This window comes from Trichomycterus rosablanca, chromosome 4, assembly GCF_030014385.1.
Source record: "Trichomycterus rosablanca isolate fTriRos1 chromosome 4, fTriRos1.hap1, whole genome shotgun sequence".
In the NCBI taxonomy this organism is placed as follows: domain Eukaryota; kingdom Metazoa; phylum Chordata; class Actinopteri; order Siluriformes; family Trichomycteridae; genus Trichomycterus; species Trichomycterus rosablanca.
The window spans coordinates 7,679,989-7,705,398 of record NC_085991.1 but is presented as its reverse complement, the minus strand read 5'-3'; the positions used below and the strand labels follow the sequence as shown (position 1 = coordinate 7,705,398).

At 42.8% G+C, this 25,410-nt stretch overlaps 1 protein-coding gene across 4 annotated transcripts in view; it reads right to left on the bottom strand.

Moving 5' to 3' along the window:
- The window catches only part of astn1 (astrotactin 1), a 427,949-nt gene that overhangs the window by 319,664 nt on the left and 82,875 nt on the right, over nucleotides 1–25,410 (bottom strand). For all 4 annotated transcript variants that reach the window (XM_062993914.1, XM_062993915.1, XM_062993916.1 and 1 more), the window contains exon 2: nucleotides 17,657–17,847. In XM_062993914.1, coding sequence (XP_062849984.1) covers nucleotides 17,657–17,847 — 191 coding nt within the window. The remainder of the gene's footprint in view (nucleotides 1–17,656; nucleotides 17,848–25,410) is intronic.

Genomic DNA, 25,410 nt, shown 5'->3' with positions numbered 1-25,410 from the left:
TATAATCAGTGATGACAGACACAGCTATGGTCGGGATTCGAACCGGGGAAGTAGGCTCGCCAGCCGAGTGCTTAACGGCGTCGCCACCCAGCGGTTACGAGATCGGGACACAATAACGGTAATGTGTTTATTAGAAAAGGGCTTTCACCGGTGTCTGATGCTAGCGGTTAGCAAAGCCGCTAGCGCAAACCCGGCAAGATAAAAACAAAAGCAGTTCGCGGACTGCACGGCGTCGCACCACACTGGCCCTAGAGGAAATAAAGCAAGCTATTTACCTCGACCTTTCAGTCTACACACCCGACTAGCCTAGCTGCTACCCTAGGATACCTGCTGACCCTAAAAAGGAGCATGGACGAACTGCCACTGAGAGAGAAAAGAACAAAAGGTGCGACACCCGCTGCTGCGCAGAGCTGGCTTAAATAAGCCAGCTCCCGGCTGCGGGCAATCAGCCCTAATTAGAAGGCTTTCTATTTACAGCCTTTGTTTCCTGAGCTCTGTAACGCCTGCTTCGCCGGGAACCCGGGAGTCGTTCACCAGCTACCGCAGGCATCCTAATAAAACCAAGTAACAAATGAAAGACACAATAACATCCGCAGCCCACAACCGAGAAAGTGGATAGAACAGGGATAGAAGTTTGCCAGACAGAGCAGCAGGCAAATCTGTGAAACAGAAACCGTAATATGTAGAAAAACTTCCACCTGCAGCAAATTAACACTGATGAGGTGCAAATCACCATCATCTGCGCCACTGTGTCCCCTCTGCTAGCAAAAAATGTCAATGCTCCAATTCTTCTGCTCACTGCAGAACTCCTTCTGCATGTCCTGCATGTTTGTGCCATGTTACATTTCCATAAATAATGTTTGTTTTGCTTATGTCAATTAAAGACCATATAAAGTCATATTATACATCCACTTTACACTAATACCACTATAACACTATAAATACATATACATTATGACCCCCTTCCTAATACTGTTGGTCCCCCTTTTGCTGTCAAAACAACCCTGACCCGTCGAGGCATGGACTCCACTAGAGCCCTGAAGGTGTGCTGTGGTATCTGGCACCAAGATGTTAGCTGTAAGTTGTGAGGTGGGGCCTCCACGGATCGGACTTGTTTGTCCAGCACATCACACAGATGCTCGATTGGATTGAGATCTGGGGAATCTGGAGACTCATCGTTGTGCTCCTCAATCCATTCCTGAAGCATTTTTGCTTTGTGGCAGGGCGCATCATCCTGCTGAAAGAGGCCACAGCCATCAGGGAATATCGTTTCCATGACAGGGTGTACATGGTCTGCAACAATGCTTAGGTAGGTGGTACAGGTCAAAGTAACATCCACATGGATGGCAGGACCCAAGGTTTCCCAGCAGAACATTGCCCGAAGCATCACACTGCCTCCGCCCGGCTTGCCTTCTTCCCATAGTTCATCCTGGTGCCATGTGTTGCCCAGGTAAGCGACGCACACGCACCCGGCCATTGTTGGCGCTTTCGGCAGTGGACAGGGGTCAGCATGGGTTCACAGAGAGAGCAGGATTGCATTAGTAGCATTACGCAATGCTCTACATTATTCAACATCTATGTACAGGTGCCTTCAACCAGCCAGCGGAGGCCACAGTTACAACAGTATTGAGGAATCCCTTCACTTATCATCCCCCCCACCCCACCCCCCAATCCCCTGGCAGACACGGCCAATCATGCCCGTGTGATAGTGCTCCGAGCATCCCTTTTGAAGTAGGAAACAAAACTTCAAAGTTAATGAACGGGTCAAACAGTTAATGATGATATTTACAGGAATTAATTTATATTGCGGAACAAGATAATGGAGTTACGGTGGATATTTCTAAAGAACGCATTAGTAAAATCAATACCATAATTGTGTTAGCCTTACATCACTCTCTGTGCTGCTATGGAGGACACAATGCTGCTGGAATAAATGCTCTAATTACTGATTTTAACTACTGGTGGGCAGAGGTGCATCAAACCTGACCACAATTAGAAGAACAAATACTTAAAATAATTAAAAAAATTGTAAAGTATGTTCATGCTGAGGGATCTAGTTAATGCAAAAATCTAAACTCCTACAGTCTGCTTTCGATTAGTTACCAGAGAAAAAAAAATAGCTGTAAAGTGCTTATTAATCATTTTGCCGAAAGTATGTGGACACTCCAATCTACAACCCCAAATCAGAAATCAGAGTTTCTTACATTTACCTGAGATATTTCATGTTTTATCTGCTTAACTTCATTTCATTTATTAACAAACATCCATTCCTGCATTTCAAACCTGCAACACATTCCAAAAAAAGTTTGTAACGTCGCCATTCCTTCTCACCACACTTAAAAGACGTTTTGGCACCGAGGACACCAAGTGATTTAGTGTTTCAGCTTTTATTTTGTCCCATTCTTACTGCAACACGTCTTAAGATGTGCAACAGTACGGGGTCGTCGTTGTCGCATTTTTCCTTTCAAAATTCTCCACACATTCTGTATTGGGGACAGGTCAGGACTGCAGGCGGGCCAGTCCAGTACCCGTACCCTCTTCTTCCACAACCATGTCTTTGTAATGTGTGCAGCATGTGGTTTTGCATAGTCTTGTTAAAAAATGCATGGACGTCCCTGGGAAAGATGACGTCTTGAAGGCAGCACGTGTTGCTCTAAGATCTCAATGTACTTTTCTGCATTAATGCTGCATCACAGAAGTGTAAATGACCTTTGCCAAGGGCACTGACACAGCCCCATACCATGACAGACCCTGGCTTTTGGACGTGTTGCTGATAACAGTCTGGATGGTCCTTTTCCAGAAAAGACCTGGAATGCTGATTCATCTGACCACAATACACGTTTCCACTGTGTGATGGTCCATCCTAGATGCCTCAGAGCCCAGAGAAGTCGACGCCGCTTCTGGACATGGTTACCATAAGGCTTCTTTTCTGCACAGTAAAGTTTTCAATTCCTTGAATGGTTTAATGATATTGTGCACTGTAGAAGGAGAAATATGTAAATCCCTTCCAATCTTTCTTTGAGGTTCATTGTTTTTAAACATTTAAATCATTTTCTAGCCCTGAATTACCCAGTCCCAACTTTTTTTGGAATGTGTTGCAGGCCTGAAATGCAGGAATCAAGGTTTATTAATAAATTAAATGAAGTTGAGCAGATAAAACATGAAGTATCTTGGGTTCAAACTGTCTGCAATCAAATAAAAGTCAAAGTAAATATAAGGAACACAGCATTTTTATTTTATTAGCATTTTCCATACTGTCCCAACTTTTTCTGATTTGGGGTTGCAATTCCACACTCATTGTTACCAGGTAAGATCGATTTTATTTTTCAACCAGATTAAGATAAAGCAAGCACTGTCCATAAAAAACATGGTCTGAAAAGTGTGATTGAATCCCACCGGCTTACACAAAGCCCTGACGTCAATCCCATCAAACACCTTGGGATGAATTGGGCACTGGTCATTTTATAAACTACACCTTTAATATAGATGCGCTTTTTTGGTTGTTCAATTCCTAACTGTGATCTTTCTTCAACCCTCCATACCCTGTATATCAAAGTGAGGGGATCGCCGTAGGACTCCGACTGACCAGATGGTGATTGGGTCGTGGACTATTCCCAGCACAGCGCTGCTATGACACATGGAATTGGGACAGCAGTCCTCCCAATCTAGTTGTATCCAATTACCCGATTGCATTACGCTTCCTCTACTGATGCTGACTGAAGAGAGCCGTGACTAACACACGCCCCCGCTGACACGTGTGCATTAGCCAACTGCATCGTTTCACCTGCATGAGGCGAGTTCATAGGTGGATCAGATTTGCGCATGGACGGTCACGCGCTGATCGGCATTATCCATCGTCTCTGATACAGGCACCATCAGCAGAGGCCGAATTGCATCAGCCTTTTCTGTCTGCATGTCTGTTTGTCTGCATGTCTGTCTGTCTGTCTGTCTATCTATCTATCTATCTATATTGATCTGTCTGTTTGTCTGCATGTCTGTCTGTCTGTCTATCTATCTATCTATCTATCTATCTATCTATCTATCTATCTATCTATCTATCTATGTCTGTCTGTCTGTCTATCTGTCTGTCTGTCTGCCTGTCTATCTAGCTATCTATCTGTGTCTATCTGTCTGTGTCTATCTATCTATCTATCTATCTATCTATCTATCTATCTATCTATCTATCTATCTATCTGTGTATATCTGTCTGTCTGCATGTCTGTCTGTCTATCTGTCTGTCTGTCTGTCTGTCTGTCTATCTGTCTGTGTCTGTCTGTCTGTATGTCTGTCTGCATGTCTATCTATCTATCTATCCATGTATTTGTCGTATTTATCTATCTATCTATCTATCTATCTATCTATCTATCTATCTATCTATCTATCTATCTATCTATCTATCTATCTATCTGTCTGTCTATCTGTCTGTGTCTGTCTGTCTGTCTGCATGTCTGTCTGTCTGTCTGTCTGTCTGCCTGCCTGCCTATCTATCTATCTATCTATCTATCTATCTATCTATCTATCTATCTATCTATCTATCTATCTGTGTCTATCTGTCTGTCTGTATGTCTGCATGTCTGTCTATTTATCTGTCTGTCTGTCTGTCTATCTTTCTATCTATCTATCTATCTGTCTGTCTGTCTGTCTGTCTGTCTGTATCTATCTATCTATCTATCTATCTATCTATCTATCTATCTATCTATCTATCTATCTGTGTCTATCTGTCTGTCTGTATGTCTGCATGTCTGTCTGTCTGTCTATCTATCTATCTATCTATCTATCTATCTATCTATCTATCTATCTATCTATCTATCTATCTATCTATCTATCTGTGTCTATCTGTCTGTCTGCATGTCTGTCTATTTATCTGTCTGTCTGTCTATCTTTCTATCTATCTATCTATCTGTCTGTCTGTCTGTCTGTCTGCATGCATGTCTGTCTGTCTGTCTGTCTGTCTGTCTGTCTGTCTATCTATCTATCTATCTATCTATCTATCTATCTATCTATCTATCTATCTATCTATCTATCTATCTATCTATCTATCTATCTATCTAAAAATGTAGTAAATAGATGTGTTCACCAGTTCCATTCCTCAGTATCACCAGTTCCCTCAGTGATGCAGCATGTGCAGTAGTTTATTTATGGCTTTTGAGTTTTGGGTCTCAGCTTTAATTCAGTGTCCGTGTCTCTGGTTAGTCATTTACTTGCTGTTTACCGTCTACACCTGTTTGGAGTTTCCCCCTCCTGACTAGACTGTGTACGTTTATCCCTTTATGCTTCTGTGTACCTTTGTGGAGCTTAGTAGTTGCTTCAAGCAATTCCAAGTCGTGCTTTTTATGTTCTTGTTTTGATCTCTTAGTTTTGATTCTTGCCTGTACATGGATTCGTATTTTCTTATGATTAAATATATAAACAACATATAAAAAACAGCCAACAAAAGAGGTACATGTTAGTACTGCAATTTAGTGAGCTTGTGTCGGGTAACGGAAAGAGCAGTGCTGGGAGCAGCAGTGCCTGAGTTTTGGGGGTTCGAACAAGTACAGAAGGCGCACAGTGTTACATAAACCTAGCCAATATGGGGGCATATCACATTAGTGCACCCCTAGTACAAGTGCCAAGCCAGAATAAACAGAAGGGTTGAGTCATAAAGGGTATCCGGTGTAAAAATTGTGCAAAAATCGAATATGTGGGCGCCCAGGTGGCGCAGCGGGATATTCCGCTTGCACACCAGCGCCGAGATTCTGAACTCCTCGGTTCAAAACTCGGCATCGCCACCGGTCAGCTGGGCGCCATCTAGCAGGCATAATTGACAGTGCGTGCAGGGCGGGATGGCCGGACTATGTGGGTGGGGGCTTCAAACGCTGTGTAAGGACCCTGACTGGCAGATAGAGAGGCGCCTGTTAGTCATATCCAAATATCTTTCCTCTCTACTGCTACAGGCTTAACACGCCACCTCTGACACATGTGCAATTGCCGACTGCTTTTTTTTACCTGCATGAGGCGAGTTCATATGGAGATCCGTATAGTGCACGGAGAATCATGTACTGATCTCATTGATCAGCCAGCAGGGGCGAGCCAATCATTGCCCCATAGGTGTCCGGCCCGCTGGTAGTTCTAGATGTCAGCTACCATGTGATGTGCTACCATGTTTTTACCGCTGTGCCACCTGAGTGCCTTACCAAGATGCCCCATTTAGCCAGATGACCAACACCAGGAGCGTTCAAGGTTGTGCCAAGTTTCTTCTATTTAAAAATGACTGATGCCACGGTGTGGGTGGCACGGTGGCTCGGTGGGTGGCACTGTCCCCTCACAGCAAGAAGGTCCTGGGTTCGATCCTCAGGCAAGGTGTGAAGCTGTGTGAAGTTTGCATGTTCTCCCTGCATGGGTCTGCATGGGTTTCCTCCGAGAGCTCCGGTTTCCTCCCACAGTCTAAAAACATGTAGTCAGGTTAATTGGAGACACTGAATTGTCCTATAGGTGAATGGGTGTGTGTGTGTGTCTGCATTGTGATGGACTGGCGCCCCGTCCTATAACGAAGCCTGTAGTAGCTGGTGAACGTGCCCCGGGTTCCCAGCGAAACAGGTCTTACAGAGCTCAGTAAACAAGGCCATAAGTAGTGGGTCACCAATTAGGGCTGATCACCCGCAGCTGTGGCGATGACTACTTAAGCCAGCATCACACAGTGGCGGGTGTCGCACCTTTTGTTTGTTTCCTGTTGCCGGTGGTAGCTCGCCCACGCCGTTCTCGTAGCCTTAGGTGGTAGCCCTGGTGGCATAAGGCCATTCGGGCATGTAGAAACCGCAAGGTTTGAGGTATTGAGGTTTTTCTTTTGTCTTCATTGAAATAGGGTGGTGCGATGCCGCGCAGTCTTTGAACTGCCTATTGTTGTTTCGTTAGCCATTAGCTTAGCGGGTGCGCACCGGACCACTGTGTGGCGCTGGTGCTACCTTGCTGCAGTATCTCTTATGGAACATTATATTTGGATTCGGTAACCGCTGGGTGGCGACTTTGTTAAGCGCTTGGCCGGTCTGCCACCAACCCCGGTTCGAATCCGCAAGTGGAGCTTCCTAACTGTGCTTGTCTCTTTTTCCCCTTTTTAGATCGGAGTGCCCCTGTCACCGCGACCGTAAGCCGTGCGCTCCGCATCACTTCCCCGCCAGCCTACCGCTGTGCTGGGGTCAACGCTCAGCGGAGCTTGTAGCTTCCGCTGCCGATTTCAGTAGCGCTTTCTGCGCTCACGCGTATCTTCATTCCGTGCCTGGTTGGCGCGGTGTTTAAGTCCCCGGTTTTCACCCAAAAGACCGGGGTTCGTGTCCGCTCTCTTTTAGTTTTTCTTATTGCCTTTTTTCTGCCGGTTTCACCGGCGGCTTCCGTCGGAGGTTCCGATCGGTTTTTTAGTTTAGGTTTTTTTTGTTTTCCTGTTATATTTCTGTTTATCAAATAAAAATAAAGATCTTTAATTTATATTATCTCTGCGTTTGAGTCCTCCTTTCTCCCACGTGACACGTCCAGGGTGTTACTGTGTGCCTTGCGCCCATTGAAAAGCTGGGATAGGCTCCAGCACTTAATGCTTTGCTACAATTTGATAGTGAAGATCAACAGACAGCTCCTTGGACCTCATGGCTTGGTCTGAATACTTTCAGATTTCACTGTTTACTGTAATGCTTGTACTGGTGCGGAACCCTGATAGGCTGCAAATGCAACCAGGTTTGAATAAAGCCAGTAATTAACCTGTTAGTCAGCTTATATTAAAAAATAAAAATTAAAACAGAGAGATTAAGGATTATTTTGCTCAATTATGTGCTTGACCGTTCTTAGGGTTACTGTTTTATACTGTATTTCACTTTCATCTACACAGGCTGCTGGACTCTTTACTCTGCTGTGCTTTACCCGGCAGTAATTCCAGTCTCTGGTGTAAGTATCCACCTATAAACATATTTTACTTTTATGGATTGGTGCAACAGATTTATACAACACTTAACCGCAGATAAATTACCAGAAGATTCATCCACTACGATATATGTCGTGCAGTGGAAATGCATTATCTAGCCAAAAATATGTGGACAACAGATTGTGACCTTGTTCGACTAGTGCGTCTGTGAGTATTTGTGTCTATTCAGTCTAAAGAGCATTTGTGAGGTCAGCCTTTGTATGGTCAGTATGGTCAAAGATAGATAGATAGATAGAAAGAAAGACAGACAGACTGATAAACAGGCAGACAGACAGATAGATAGACAGACAGACATAAAAAAACAGAACGACAGACAGACAGACAAATACATAGACAGACAGACATACAAAAAGACAGAAAGACATACAAAAAGACAGACAGACAGATAGATAGATAGACAGACAGTTAAACAGACAGACAGACACACAAAAATACAGAGAGACAGACAAATAGATAGACAGACAGGCATTCAATAAGACAGAAAGACAGACAGACAGACAGACAGGCAGGTAGACAGACATATAGACAGACAGACAGATAAAAAGACAGACAGACAGAGAAACAGACAGACATGCAGACAGACAGACTCATATATAAACAGACGGACAGATAGATAGACAAATAGATAGACAGACAGACAAAAAGACAGACAGACAGACAAATAGATAGACAGATAGATAGACCGACAGACAGACAGACAGATAGATAGACATACAGACAGATAAACAGACAGATAGATAGATAGATAGATAGATAGATAGATAGATAGATAGATAGATAGATAGATAGATAGACAGAAAGACAGAAAGACAGACAGACAGACAGACAGATAGATAGATAGACAGACATACAGATAGATAGACAGATAAACATACAGACAGACAGACAGACAGACAGACAAAAAGAAAGAAAGACAGACAGACAGATAGACCAACAGACAGACAGATAGACAAATAGATAAACAGACAGACAGACTGATATATAGACAGACAGATAGATAGACAGACAGACAGATGAAGTGATGATAGATAGATAGATAGATAGATAGATAGATAGATAGATAGATAGATAGACAGACAGACAGACAGACAGACAGAAAGACAGAAAGACAGACAAATAGATAGACAGATAGATAGACTGACAGACAGACAGATAGATAGACATACAGACAGACAAACAGACAGATAGATCGATAGATAGACAGACAGACAAACAGATAGACAGATAGATAGACAGAAAAATAGATAGACAGACAGACAGACAGACAGACAGACAGACAGACAGACAGAAAGAAAGACAGACAGACAGATAAATAGACAGACAGACAGACAGACAGACAGACAGATAGATAGACAGACAGATAAAGTGATAGATAGATAGATAGATAGATAGATAGATAGATAGATAGATAGATAGATAGATAGATAGATAGATAGATAAACAAAAAGACAGAAAGACAGACAAATAGACAGACAGACAGACAGATAGACATACAGATAGATAGACAGACAGACAGACAAACAGATAGACAGATAGATAGACAGACAGATAGAGACAGATAGATAGACAGACAAATAGATAGACAGACAGACAGACAGACAGATAGATAGATAGACATACAGACAGACAGATAGACAGACATACAGATAGATAGACAGACAGACAGACAAACAGATAGATAGACAGACAGATAGATAGACAGACAAATAGATAGACAGACAGACAGACAGACAGACAGACAGACAGACAGACAAAAAGAAAGAAAGACAGATAGACAAATAGATAAACAGACAGACAGACAGATATATAGACAGACAGACAGATAAAGTGATAGATAGATGCTGTAGATAGATAGATAGATAGATAGATAGATAGATAGATAGATAGATAGATAGATAGATAGATAGATAGATAGATAGATAGATAGATAGATAGATAGGCAGAAAGACAGTCAGACAGACAGATGGATAGATAGATAGATAGATAGATAGATAGATAGATAGATAGATAGATAGATAGATAGATAGATAGATAGATAGATAGATAGATAGATAGGCAGAAAGACAGTCAGACAGACAGATGGATAGATAGATCAGTATTGTTAATTTTAGTAGATTTAAAAGCTTCACATGTAATTAAGGTGCCTTCATTATAATGTCATGTCAGAGAAGATGCTGTACCGTTCTTGCCATAACAATAGTCAACACTTCTGCACTCACGTTCCTTATGAACCCATTAGCAGGAGCGATCTCTAATCGTACCCTCCCCGTAAACACTGTTTAAACATTTTTTTCTTGTTCCAGACGCTGCATCTACTCATGCCATCCTGGCCCTATGTTCATGCAGTTTAGCCAGGTGGCAAGACATGAGGAACGTAATGTTACGAGCCTGGTCACCCTCCTTTCTTATTGATTTACAATTCACTACAAGGGCAGAGAAAAGCTGAGCCAGCCCTGTAAGGAGAGACAAACCACCTGGGAAGGAGAAAACGGCTAAATGAGGGCCCCGGCATGGATGTAATACCCTAACCAGGGGTGCAAATTACAGGCTGCACAATGCTCACGCGAAATAGTGGAGAGGTACATTAGAAACACCTCCCTGTAGACATTACAGCAGCTGCTGGGAGAATATAAGTGCTGAAAATGGGTGCGAAACGAGCAAGCTGAGAGCCCTTTAAAGAGTGTCGAGGCACTGGGGGATATGAAGGCTGCAGAACATGATCAAGGGTAACACTGAGGTTGTTCCTTCGTTTGAAAAGGATCAGTTGGTTCTAGGATGGGTACGATCGATCGAATCTACCCAGGATTCGCCTAACACAGACTGCATGTGTAATAACATCGGCTAACTAGAAATGACCAAGGTTCAACTGTGGACAAAGTGTTAAGCTTAGTATGATTCCTGTATAAGTTTTAACCTTGATAATTACTCATAAACATGGATGGAAAGTGCTACAACCCCAAATCAGAAAAAGTTGGGACAGTATGGAAAATGCAAAGAATAAAAAAACACAGAAACAGGATGAACCTGAGATATTTCATGTTTTGTCTGGTCAACTTCATTTAAACATCCATTCCTGCATTTCAGGCCTGCAACACATTCCAAAATAAGTTGGGACAGTAAAGCATTTACCACTTTGTAATGTCGCCATTCCTTTTCACCACACTTAAAAGACGTTTTGGCACCGAGGAGACCAAGTAATTTAGTGTTTCAGCTTTTATTTTGTCTTAGGATTCTCCACACATTCTCTATTAGGGACAGGTCAGGACTGCAGGCAGGCCGGTCCAGCACCCGTACCCTCTTCTTCCGCAGCCATGCCTTTGTAATGTGTGCAGCATGTGACGTTCCAGGAAAAGATGACGTCTTGAAGGCAGCACATGTTGCTCTAAGTTCTCAATGTACTTTTCTGCATTAATGCTGCATCACAGAAGTGTAAATGACCTTTGCCAAGGTCACTGACACAATCCCATACCATGACAGACCCTGGCTTTTGGACTTGTTCCTGATAACGGTCTGGATGGTCCTTTTCGTCTTTGGTCCATAGCACACGGCATCCTTATTTTCCAAAAAATCTGACCACAATACACGTTTCCACTGTGTAATGGTCCATCCTAGATGCCTCAGAGCCCAGAGAAGTTGACGCTGCTTCTGGACATGGTTAACATAAGGCTTCGTTTTGCACAGTAAAGTTTTAGTGGCCATAAGTAATGCAAGGATATTGAGGGTCTGTCCGAAAACCCGGGCAGCTGCCTAAGTAGAGAGGATTCTAATAAGACATCGAACTCATGAGGCAAGTTATTTAGACGCAGTACTCAGACAGCGATTATGGCGATCACGTCACCACAGTTTACACTTACTGAGCTAACACAGTTAGCCTCAGGCCCTTCAAACCAATGGGCTGAGGCGGTACAACCCGCTAGCGTGTCAGCTAACATCTCCCTCTGTGTACCGAAAACAGTTAAACTGTCACTGACAAGCCCGGATTTGGAAATAAATGACACTTATTAAACGGATAGTTCCGGTCCTAAAATCTGATTGGCTGAGCCGCGTTCGAAGCCGTTGTAAAATCCCCGATAAACGCACACCTATGACCATCTCACATCATTCCATATTAATACGCCACTGAAAAGAAAAAGTGAATGTTATGTTCGCCCTCATGTTGCCTAGCAACACTGTTAACGAACTACGTGATTTCGCGGAAGAATGCTTTTGGTAAGTGTTTTTGTACATAAAAACATTTATTTATTGAACATTGTTGTATTTTATTATATTTTATGTTTTTTTTTATGTCTCGTGGCTTATTGCTTTATTGTATAATTACACCTTTATACACATTAAAAATCAATAAGAATGTATTTAAATTTGAATCTAACTCCGCATTCATCCGCCATATTTGTCATTTTTTGTGGGAATGCTGGGATTGCCTTCACCGCTAAAAAATCATCGGATGCTCCCTCGTCATTCAGTCAGATTATCGCTCAGAATTAAGGCACCTCAGTAGGCAGCATTTTAAGGTATCTAAGAATTCGGACAGGCTTCTTCTCAGGAGCGTGTATGATGATGTAAAATGCGTCTACGTAGAGAGATCACCAGGAGCCTATAATGCTATTTGGGATTTAGCCGACCTTGGAAGCCACTGAATCAATTTCAGAAGGGCTGTGTTATTTAAGCAATAGAAGAACAAATACCCATGGCATTTCGAATAGCAGTTATTAAATCTGGCATTGTAAAATCTATTTGTTTACCAGTTTTGATGACAAAGTGACATAATGCCCTCACTTTCCTTTAAAATCAGTAAAAGTTTGGTTTCATATGGCTGAAAGTGCAAGAATAGCGTATGAGTGTCCTGTTAATTCCCCAGGGGTTTTAATGCCATTTACATTTTACATACATTGCTCACAGATACAACAAATACAATACAAGCTACTGAGGGATTAGGTAGTAACTTGGTGATAGGGATTAAACTAGTGACCCTCTGATCAATAAGCTAGCACTGCCCTGATCTTGTAATACAAAATCAGTCTAAATAATATATATATATTATACACCAATCAGCCATAACATTAAAACCACCTCCTTTAGCTCTACAATGTACATGACTGTTGTCCATCTGTTTCTCTACATATATTTTTAGCCTGCTTTCACCCTGTTTGAGTTGGTCATCTTCTAGACCTTCATCAGTGGTCACAGGACGCTGCACACGGGGCGGTTATTTGGTTTATTTATTGGTTGGTGGACTATTCTCAGTCCAGCAGAGGTGTTTAAAAACTCCAGGAGCGCTGCTGTGTATGATCCTCTCATACCAGCACAACACACAAACACACCACCACCATGTCAGTGTCACTGCAGCGCTGAGAATCATCCACCACCTAAATAATACCTGCTCTGTAGCGGTCCTGTGGTGGTCCTGACCATTAAAGAACAGCATAAGAACTACAAAGTGCTTCTATATGGTAAGTGGAGCTGATAACATGAACAGTGAGTGTAGAAACAAGGAGGTGGTTTTAATGTTATGGCTGATCAGTATATATATAATCAGAAATATAAAAAAAGAACTAATATGGAATATGGTCTACAGCAGCAGAAGTAATCATGCAGAAGGTCTCCATAAATCCATGGACACCATGTGCCCTGTCTCAACAGTTCAGTCTAGTGCAGATGGTGTAATGGTGTGACAAATGTTTTCCCAGCATACACTGGGTTGGATGCCTGAGACGGTCTGAGTGTTTTTTGCTGACCATGTGCATCCCTCACTGCCTACAGTTTACCCATCTCACAAAGGTTACTTCCAGCAGAATCATTTGTCATGTCAAAAAGCTCAAGTCATCTCAAACTGGATGAACATGGTAATAAGTTCAGGGTTCTGCGACGGCCTTCACGGCCTTTGCAATGCATCTGAATGGGGGATAAATGTGCAGCAGTTATACAATGCAAAGTCATAAATATAGAATAAAAAAGCAGCAAACTACACCGGCACCTGTTAGTGGGTGAGATATATTAGGCAGCAAGTGAACATTTGATCCTCAAAGTTGATGCGTTAGAAGCAGGAAAAATGAACAAGCGTAAGGATTTGAGCGAGTTTGACAAGGACTAAATTGTGATGGCTAGACGACTGGGTCAGAGCATCTCCAAAACTGCAGCTCTTGTGGGGTGTTCCCGGTCTGCAGTGGTCAGTATCTATCAAAAGGGTCATGGGCGGCCAACAGACGAGCTACTGTAGCTCAAATTGCTGAAGAGGTTAATGCTGGTTCTGATAGAAAGGTGTCACACCACAGCGCATCACAGTTTGTTGCGTATGAGGCTGCATAGCCGCAGACCAGTCGGTTGGAAGGTGGTCTTAATGTTATGCCTGATCGGTGTATGCTACAGTCTAAAGAAATTTCAGAAAATGCTGCCCATATTTGGTAGAATAACAGCTTTAATGCGTCTTGGCATGTTCTCCTGCAGTCTTTCACAATGCTGTTGGGTGACTCCTGGCATAAAGGTCAGTTTTGTTTGATGGCTTGTGACCATCCATCTTTCTCTTGATCCCATTCAATAGGGTTCAGGTCTGGAGATTGGTCTTTGATGCTTCATCTACACTTTGATTGACCTGGTTGTGAGGCATTGAACATTGCACTGCTGGGAAAAAAAGATCCTCAGAGGAGGGATCATTGTCAAAGATGGGGGATCTGCCACATTCTAGCCTTGTTAAAGCTCCCTGATCATCTCTGATCCTCCACCGAATTTAAAAGTGAATGTGAGACATTGTGGCTTGTAGGCCAAGCGTCTAACCATTAAATGACCAGGTCTTGGGCCAAGCTAAGCTTAAAATTGGACTTATCAGATGACCCTGCTCCAGTCGTCCGTGGTCCAGTTGTTAAAATCTCAGCCTGGCTCCTCTTTGCTTCTTGTTAATGAAGGGCAACCACCTCAATGTTTCTACACTCACTGTCCATTTTATCAGCTCCACTTAAGAAGCACTTTGCAGTTCTACAATTACTGACTGTAGTCCGTCTGTTTCTCTGCATGCTTAGTTAGCCCCTTTTCATGCTGTTCTTCAATGGTCAGGATGGTGGTGGTGTGTTAGTGTGTGTTGTGCTGGTGTGAGTGGATTGCGCTGATGGAGGATTTAAACACCTCACTGTCACTGCTGGACTGAGAATAGTCCACCAACCAAAAACATCCAGCCTACAGCGCCCCGTGGGCAGCGTCCTCTAACCACTGATGAAGGTCTAGAAGATGACCAACTCAAACAGCAGCAATAGATGTGCGATCGTCTCTGACTTTACGTCTACAAGGTGGACCAACTAGGTAGGAGTGTCTAATAGAGTGGACAGTGCAGTGCTGAGAATGATCCACCACCTAAATAATATCTGCTCTGTAGTGGTCCTGGGAGAGTCCTGACCATTGAAGAACAGCATGAAAGGGGGCTAACAAAGCATGCAGAAAAACAGATGGACTACAGACAGTAATTGTAGAACTACAGTACAAAGTGCTTCTATATGGTAAGTGGAGCTGATAAAATGGTCCGCATTAACAAATAAACCGTTTAAAAAGCCACTGAGCAAAATGGTTTCTGTTTACGAGGTAAAACCCCCTCTTAAAAAAGAGAAGCATAAAAAGCTCATCTCACGTTTGCGACGACAAATTGATCTTTTGGGATAGATAGTGTTCTGTGGAGTCAAATACGGTAATGTTAGTTAGACGGTGTGTGGATCCCTTGCTGCTTTAGAGCCTAGCTGAATTTCATTTAGTGTGACTAATATGCTTATTTTGTATTTAAGAAGAAGCCTTGTGCAAATATATCAGCAGAACAATATACCTAAGCTAACCAATTAGCATTTTACCAAAACAAACTAACAGTCCACCTAACACAAAGAACGTAAACAAGAAAAACAAAAAGCAGACTGCCAGAACTGAAAAAAAAATAATTATGTCATGGTGAGTCTGCTAGCACAGCACCGAAGTAGAGCGTATGTCCTCGCTGCCCTTTTCACATTTTTGGAGGGGGCACGGCTTAGCAAGCAGCCCACCGGCTGAGACCCAAGATGCACTGGCCCATCTGTTCCCCCTGTCTCTAATCTTTCTTTCTCCCGACCAACAATAATAGCACACACTTACACTCGGTGGGAGGACTGGGACTCTTGCTGAGCACAGGGAAGGAGGCTGTAAAATGATTCGGGGTTTGCCAAAAAGTGTTAAATTGGAGGGGTACAGGGTGTGGCTGACATTTTATTTTTCTTCTTATTATTGTATTCTGTAGAAGCTTTGTATCTAAAAAAAAGAGCAGTTATAATAATCATACAGCATCTACTATTCATTTGATCGATCCAAGAGGGCTTTTAGGCTTTGAATAACAAGTTAATATAAGCTAGGCTTAGACATTTCTGTTTGGCAAACGTAGTCACTAGACATGCCTTGTATACATTATATAGATAGTATAAAATAAAAGAAATACTTAAATAAAAACCGTAAATTTAAAATATTGATCTTTAATTGTATTTCAGTGTATTTATATTATATTTATATTATATTTATACCCATTATTTTTTTATTAGCCTAAAATATATGCAGTTCCGAGGGACCATGGAATGCATTACCAGGTTTCCCATACATCCTTACATACATTTCAATCAAACATACACCGATCAGCCATAACATTAAAACCACCTCCTTGTTTCTACACTCACTGTCCATTTTATCAGCTCCACTTACCATATAGAAGCACTTTGTAGTTCTACAATTACTGACTGTTGTACATCTGTTTCTCTACATACCTTTTACACCTGCTTTCACCCTGTTCTTCAATGGTCAGGACCCCCACAGGACCACTACAGAGCAGGTATTATTTAGGTGGTGGATCATTCTCAGCACTGCAGTGACACTGACATGGTGGTGGTGTGTTAGTGTGTGTTGTGCTGGTATGAGTGGATCAGACACAGCAGCGCTGCTGAAGTTTTTAAATATCGTGTCCACTCACTGTCCACTCTATTAGACACCCCTACCTAGTTGGTCCACCTTGTAGATGTAAAATCAGAGACGATCGCTCACTGCTGTTTGAGTTGGTCATCTTCTAGACCTTCATCAGTGGTCACAGGACGCTACCCATGGGGCGCTGCTGGCTGGATGTTTTTGGTTGGTGGACTATTTTCATTCCAGCAGGGACAGTGAGGTGTTTAAAAACACACCATCACCATGTCAGTGTCACTGCAGTGATGAGAATGATCCACCATCCAAATAATACCTGCTCTGTAGTGGTCCTGTGGGGGTCCTGACCATTGAAGAATAGCGTGAAAGGGGGCTAACAAAGCATGCAGACAAACAAATAGACAACAGTCAGTAATTGTAGAACTACAAAGTGCTTCTATATGGTAAGTGGAGCTGATAAAGTGGACAGTGAGTGTAGAAACAAGGAGGTGGTTTTAATGTTTTGGCTGATCAGTGTATACTGACTAAATGCACTAAATACTTACAAGAACGACAATTTTAAAAACAACATATTAAAACATTTGATAAAAGCTATAAGCTGATAAAAAATCACCTACCCTTCCTGCCATAAATATAATCATTGTTTAAACACAGCGTAAAACATCCAAATAAATAAACCTTCTTTCATATCTGCTTATCCCATCGTTAGGAAAAATCTGAGTCAATGGTTCGCTTGTGATATTGTGTATCATCTAAAACTGATTCCACTTCTGATTCAAGGCATGTACAGCTATAACGTACCATCACAGAAATGTGCAGGATGCGCAGCTCCTCCTCGGCCGCTGTGTCGTTAACCGGGTCCTCTGTGGTGTCCTGGCCCGAGGCGCTCTGACTGCCGTCCTGGTGGTGGATGTAAAACAGCAGGGTCCCGTTCTCCAGCCACTGCTGCCTCCAGCGTACCATGGCTATGTCCTCCGTGCCCCCCGAAATCTCTGCGAGAACAAACATACAGGGACCTTTATAAACGGAGCGTGGAACACTGGAGCTTCGAGTGAGGGACGGATTTCTTACAGTGTTCGTGATTTATGGCTACTGACCACAGTGACTTGAGTAAGGAGTTCTGTTACAGTCAATTTAGCGAGACATACTGTATTTTAACTGCATTTACCTTATATAGACGATATTTCAAAAGGAAATTCCCTTAATATTTTAATGAAATGTAAGGTATAAAAGGTACCCGCTTAATACTAAAGTGGATTGAATTCCACTGCGAAACGCTCGGCGCAAGGCAGAAATACGCTGGACAGAGCACCAATCCATCAGCCAATCATGTCTGTGCAGGCGCCCGGCCGGCCAATAGCTAATACAAATACTAGAATACTAATACTACAGTACTACTACTAATACAGTACTAGTAGTACTACCACTACTACTCAAACTACTACTACTACTACTACAGTACTACACCACTACACTACTACTACTACACTAATACTTCTACTACGACTACTACTACTACTACACTACTACTACTACAGTACTACTACTTCTAAAGTACTACTACTACTACTAAACTATTACTACTACTTCAACTACAGTACTACTACTATTACTTCTCCTCCTACTACTACAGTACTACTACTACTACAGTATTCCTCCTGCTACTACAGTACTACTACTACTACAGTACAACTACTTCTACTACAGTACTACTACAACTACTGTACTACTAGTACTGTACTACTACAGTACTACTGCTACTACTGTACTACTACTTAGGGATGTAACGATACACTACCCATGATACGATACGATTCACGATACTGAGTTCACTGAGTACTACTACTACTAATGCTCTTACACTATTACTTTTTCTACTACTACTACTACTAAACTATTACTACTACTTCAACTACACTACTACTGTACTACTACTACAGTACTACTACTACAGTACTACTACTACAGTACTACTACAATTACTTCTCTTACTATTACTATAGTAGTACTACAGTACTTCTACTACTACTAATGCTCTTACACTTTTACTTTTTCTACTATTACTACTACACTATTACTACTACTTCAACTACACTACTACTACTACTACTGTACTACTACTACTACTACTACAGTACTACTACTACAATACTACTACTATTACTTCTCCTCCTCCTACTACTACTACTAATAATAATAACAATGATTTTTAATATACAGCACTCTGTAAATTGGGCTAGCCCACCAACACTGGAATCCCATCCCCAGCTTCATATTCCCAGCGGTGCTATTGGTCAGTCTGGTGTCTACATACAGACATGACTAGCTATGTCTAAGGGGAGTGTGTAAGGCCAAGGCTTTGCGATGTGTGTTACTGCATTACTGCCTAGTAATTCCTGTGCAAAAGAAACTGCAACCCTGAGCAAAAACAAATTGCCCCATATACATAAAGAATTGCCTTGATGTAGGGTTACTCCATTCATATTAGAACCTGAATGAAAGGTACTACAGGGCACTAAGGAGAGAAAGGTGTAGTGAGTAATGCTAATAAAGCGCAGGGAATACTTTGAAGCGTAATCCAGAGAGAACTACGCTTTCCGTCGACCTGTGAACCCATCAAAACCTGCTGGCCGGTGTGGGCGCGGGAGGTCGTGATGTTATACCCTAGACATATTCCTGCCTTGCCGCCTGTTAAATAAACATCAGGATTGTTACGTTTGAAGATGACATAAAAGTCGGTATCATGAATTCAACTGAAGCCTGGAGTGAAATATGAAATTCAAAGCCAGATGTGTTTCTAGTGAATTGCGTGGTAGGAAATGTCCAAAAATAGATCCATGTATTAAGCTCTGGAATGCATTTTGAAACGTAGGCGAGCCGGCTGAGTGGCGTTTTGTCTTTGATTTTGATTGGGGGAATAAAAGAAGCTGGTGAGTAGGTATGAGAAATGTACTGTATATACAGGAATGTAATTAGAGAACAGAAGGTAGGTGGAATAAGAAAACGTTTCAGGGCCGTGTTTATTAGCTAAATGTCGCTGAATAGTGGCAGAGGTGTGACGTTAGACAAGCATGTTTAAAAACATCAGGACTGGTGACAGTCGAGCTGTCTCTGAGCTGAAGATGTCAAGGAATCTGACACTGTTTTATAGACCCTGCGTAACACATCTCATAGTGTTGTGCACTCGTCAAAAGAGGCTTTTAAACACCAAACACGTGTTTTGACATCAAATGCAGAGTCGTAAACTGGCGTTTGGCTACGTTTGTGTTGAGAGATTGAATCACGGAGGTGCGGCACAATGTTAAACCGGGTGTTTTGTCGCATGGCTAACATGCATGCCAGGAGGAAATATGGCAAGGTGGTTGGTGGTGGACAAATCTGTCATAGGAATAAGTATGGAAGTAAGCAATCTAGACCACATTTATGAGAACTCTCACATGTGCCAGACTCTGATTAAGACTCTAGTCTGGAAACTCTGATGTCTGATGATTTGAGCTTAATGGTTGGTCAGGAACAAACTGAGTTCATGCATCTTAAAGGATAAGCCCTTAAGTTAGAATGGATGGATGGATAATTTATTAACCTTAAAGGAAATTAAGGCATTATACAACAAATTCACATTAATCACAACACGCTACAACAACAGGGCCTAAGGGTACATACGGAGGTGTTAATTTGGTATACTGCCTATTTCGGCCTGCAACACATTCCAAAAAAAAAGTTGGGACAGTAAAGCATTTACCACTTTGTAATGTTGCCATTCCTTTTCACCACACTTAAAAGACGTTTTGGCACCGAGGAGACCAAGTGATTTAGTGTTTCAGCTTTTATTTTGTCTCATTCTTCCTGCAAACACGTCTTAAGATGTGCAACAGTACGGGGTCGTCGTTTTCGCATTTTCCGTTTCAAAATTCTCCACACGTTCTCTATTGGGGACAGGTCAGGACTGCAGACAGGCCAGTCCGGTACCCTCTTCTTCCACAGCCATGCCTTTGTAATGTGTGCAGCATGTGGTTTTGCATCGTCTTGTTGAAAAATGCATGGACGTCCCTGGAAAATATGACGTCTTGAAGGCAGCACATGTTGCTCTAAGATCTCAATGTACTTTTCTGCATTAATGCTGCCATCACAGACGTGTAAATAACCTTTGTCAAGGGCACTGAGACACCCCCATATGATGACAGACCCTGGTTTTCGGACTTGTTCCTGATAACAGTCTGGATGGTCCTTTTCGTCTTTGGTCCGGAGCACACAGCATCCATTTTTTCCAAAAAAGCCCTGGAATGCTGATTCATCTGACCACAATACACGTTTCCACTGTGTGATGGTCCATCCTAGATGCCTCAGAGCCCAGAGAAATCGACGCCGCTTCTGGAAAGTAAAGTTTTAAGTGGCATTTGTGCATGTAACTCTGTATTGTAGCGCTTGACAAAGGTTTGCCAAAGTAATCCCTCACCCATGTGATTATATCAGCTATTGTTGAGTGGCGGTTCTTGATGCAGTGCCGGCTGAGGGATGGAAGATCACGAGCATTCAGGTTAAGTTTGCGCCCTTGGCTTTTACAAACTGAAATTCCTCCCGATTCCTTGAATGGTTTAATGATATTATGCACTGTAGAGGGAGAAATATGCAAATCCCTTCTAATCTGTCTTTGAGGTACGTTGTTAAACATTTCAATCATTTTCTCACACATTTGTTGACAAACTGGAGATCCTCTGATCATCTTCGCTCATCAAAGACTCAGCCTTTCCTGGATGCTGCTTTTGTACCAAACCATGATTACAATCACCTGTTTGGAATCACATCATTCAGTTTTTTCACTTCATTACTAGCCCTAAGCCCTAAGAAATGCAGGAATGGATGTTTATTAATAAATAAAATGAAGTTAAGCAGAAAAAACATGAAATATCTCAGGCTCATCCTGTCTGCAATCAAATAAAAGTCAAAGTAAATGTAAGAAACACTGCATTGTTATTTTATTTGCATTTTCCATACTGTCCCAACTTTTTCTGATTTAGGGCTGCATTCCATTTTCCCCAAAATTGGCAAATACTGAAATCCTTCCATTTAAAAAGATTTTGTGCTCAACCCTTGGAAATGGTCCTAATATGATTGTGCAAGTCCCTGCTCTACCCCCCTCACGGGCCCGTTTCACTGTGACACTTTTATTAATGAAGAAACATACGGGGAAAATGCTCCAACAAAGCCTAACAATTACGCCGGCAAACAATTACTCCCTTCTCTCTCTGAGGGCCCTGCGTATACTCGACGGCTCTGTGCTTTCACTCCGGAACTTGCAAATTAGTCAGCTGCTGTTTGGCTTTTTTTGTATTATGTTGAGGAAATAATTATTCCGGGAGCATGTAAATGCATTTAACGTAATTAAAAACTCAAAGTTTTTCTAGACCTAACTTACACCGACCAGGCATAACATTATGACCACTGACAGGTGAAGTGAATAACACTGATTATCTCTTCATCACGGCACCTGTTAGTGGGTGGGATATATGAGGCAGCAAGTGAACATTTTATCCTCAAAGTTGATGTGTTAGAAGCAAGGGGCCAAATTGTGATGGCTAGACGACTGGGTCAGAGCATCTCCAAAACTGCAGCTCTTGTGGGGTGTTCCCAGTCTGCAGTGGTCAGTATCTATCAAAAGTGGTCCAAGGAAGGAACAGTGGTAAACCGGCGACAGGGTCATGGGCGGCCAAGGCTCATTGATGCACGTGGGGAGCGAAGGCTGGTCCGTAGCTCAAATAGCTCCAAGTTAATACTAGTTCTGATAGAAAAGTGTCAGAATACACAGTGCAACACAGTTTGTTGTGTGTGTGGCTGCATAGCCGCAGACCAGTCAGGGTGCCCATGCTGACCCCTGTCCACCGCCGAAAGCGCCAACAATGGGCACGTGAGCATCGGAACTGGACCACAAAGCAATGGAAGAAGGTGGCCTGGTCTGATGAATCACGTTCTCTTTACATCACGTGGATGGAGGGTGCGTGTGCGTCGCTGAGCTGGGGAACACACACCACCAGGATGCACTATGGGAAGAAGGCAAGCCGGCGGAGGCAGTGTGATACTTTGGGCAATGTTCTGCTGGGAAACCTTGGGTCCTGCCATCCATGTGGATGTTACTTTGACACGTATCACCTACCTAAGCATTGTTGAGGACCATGTACACCCTGTCATGGAAACGGTATTCCCTGATGGCTGTGGCCTCTTTCAGCAGGATAATTCTTCAGGAATGGTTTGAGGAGCACAACAACGAGTTTGAGGTGTTCACTTGGCCTTCAAATTTCCCAGATCTCAATCCAATCGAGAATCTGTGGGACGTGCTGGACAAACAAGTCCGATCCATGGAGGCCCCACCTCACAACTTACAGGAGTTAAAGGATCTGCTGGTAACATCTTGGTGCCAGATACCACAGCACACGTTCAGGGGTCTAGTGGAGTCCATGCTTATGCACTGATCATTTCCAGCTGTCAGCTCACACTTAGAAAATGATTGTATATGTCAATGCTTTATTATTGATATCTAGTAGTGGGACTACATGCCACGATAACGCTCCAAACATTTCCATGCTGGGGAAATAAAAGGTCTCTTCAAGGACAAACTGTTGTTCGGAATAATGAAGTCAAACTAACTCCTGATTTTTTATGCTGCCCTTAGGCAAACAGCACACACACATTTAGGAATTCATTAACTGGTCGTTTATTATTTCAGCCAGTATGTATAAAATCTTTTTAAAACAAGTGCATCCATTCATAACCGTATTCTAATAACACACCCTGATATCCCTCAGGCAAGGATGCAGAGGTGGTACACGTCTGTCTGATTTAACGTTAATATTTATTTATAAAACAGGTTTACTTGAAGACGTAGGGTTCTGTGTTTCTGTGCTTATGTTCTGCAAATGTTGGCGGGTATCTGGAGAGCTTTGGAGAGCACGGAGTAGACGTGTTACAACAAGATGATCTGGGCAAGTGGATAATAAGGCAACAGCATCTGAAAAACACTGGTGTGTCTTGTTTACATTCCGTTTGCTCATTTCATTAGAATAACCTTCCTAATATTATGTTGGCCCCCCCTTTTGCTGACAAAACAATCCTGACCCATCGAGACATGGACTCCACTACACCCATGAACGTGTGCTGTGGTATCTGACACCAAGATGTTAGCAGCAGATCCTTTAACTCCTGTAAGTTGTGAGGTGGGGCCTCCACGGATTGGACTTCTTTGTCCAGCACGTCCCACAGAAGAAAAAGAGAACGTGATTCATCAGACCAGGCCACCTTCTTCCATTGCTCCGTGGTCCAGTTCCGATGCTCACGTGCCCATTGTTGGCGCTTTCGGCAGTGGACAGGGGTCAGCATGGGCACCCTGACTGGTCTGCAGCTATGCAGGCCCATACGCAACAAACTGTGATGCACTGTTCTGATACCTTTCTATCAGAACCAGCATTAACTGGTAATATGACCACACGGGCCAGCCTTCGCTCCCCACGTGCATCAATGAGCCTTGGCCCCCCATGACCCTGTCGCCGGTTCACCACTGTTCCTTCCTTGGATCACTTTTGATAGATACTGACCACCGCAGACCGGGAACACCCCACAAGAGCTGCAGTTTTGGAGATGATCTGACCCAGTCGTCTAGCCATCACAATTTGGCCCTTGTCAAACTGACTCAAATCCTTACGCTTGATCATTTTTCCTGCTTCTAACATCAACTTTGAGGATAAAATGTTCACTAACAGGTGCCGTGATGAAGAGATAATTAGTGTTATTCACTTCAGCGGTCATAATGTTATGCCTGGTCGGTGTATATATATATCGACATGAAAGTTTGCAGTTCTCTCTTATTTACCTTCTTTAGAGCTAAGGTCTGCTGTGACGTGTATGTGTACTGGCATTCTACTACGCAGTACTGGATGTTTTACCTTTAAGTAAATATAAAAAGAGTATTGTGGCCATGGGCAAACTCAAATTTAAATTTGCATGGGCACATTTAGCCCATGGGCATGTTTTTGGACACGTCTGGCACAGTGCTTATCATCGGGCTGCCAGTGCATTCGGAGAAAATGAAGCATCATAACTGTTGTTACTTACCCAGCCAAGAACAGCTCTACACTCTTGTTAGGTTATGTTTACACCGGGTGCTTTCACTAGGGCTGAGGGGATCTTCATAGTCTGATTCTTAAAGGCTGGATGGTGGATTTGACTTCGAGCTGTAAAAAACTCGTCGGTTCGAATCTCAGCTCTGCCATCCTGCAGCCTGGACGCCTACACGAACGACGATTGGCTGTTGTTCAAGGAGGGTGCCCTGAGGAGGGGATTCCTCATAACTGGTGTAGTTATGACCTCTGCTGGCTGAGTCGAAGGACAATGAGGATCAGGGTGTGGCTCTCCGTACACAAAGCTGATCCGCATATGAACTCGTCTTGTGCAGGTGAAACGATGCAGTCGGGTGATCAGGGGTGAAGGTCAACATCAGTAGAGAGGAAGCGTAATGTAATCAGGTAATTGGATATGATTGGAGCGTCCTGTGACCACTGATGAAG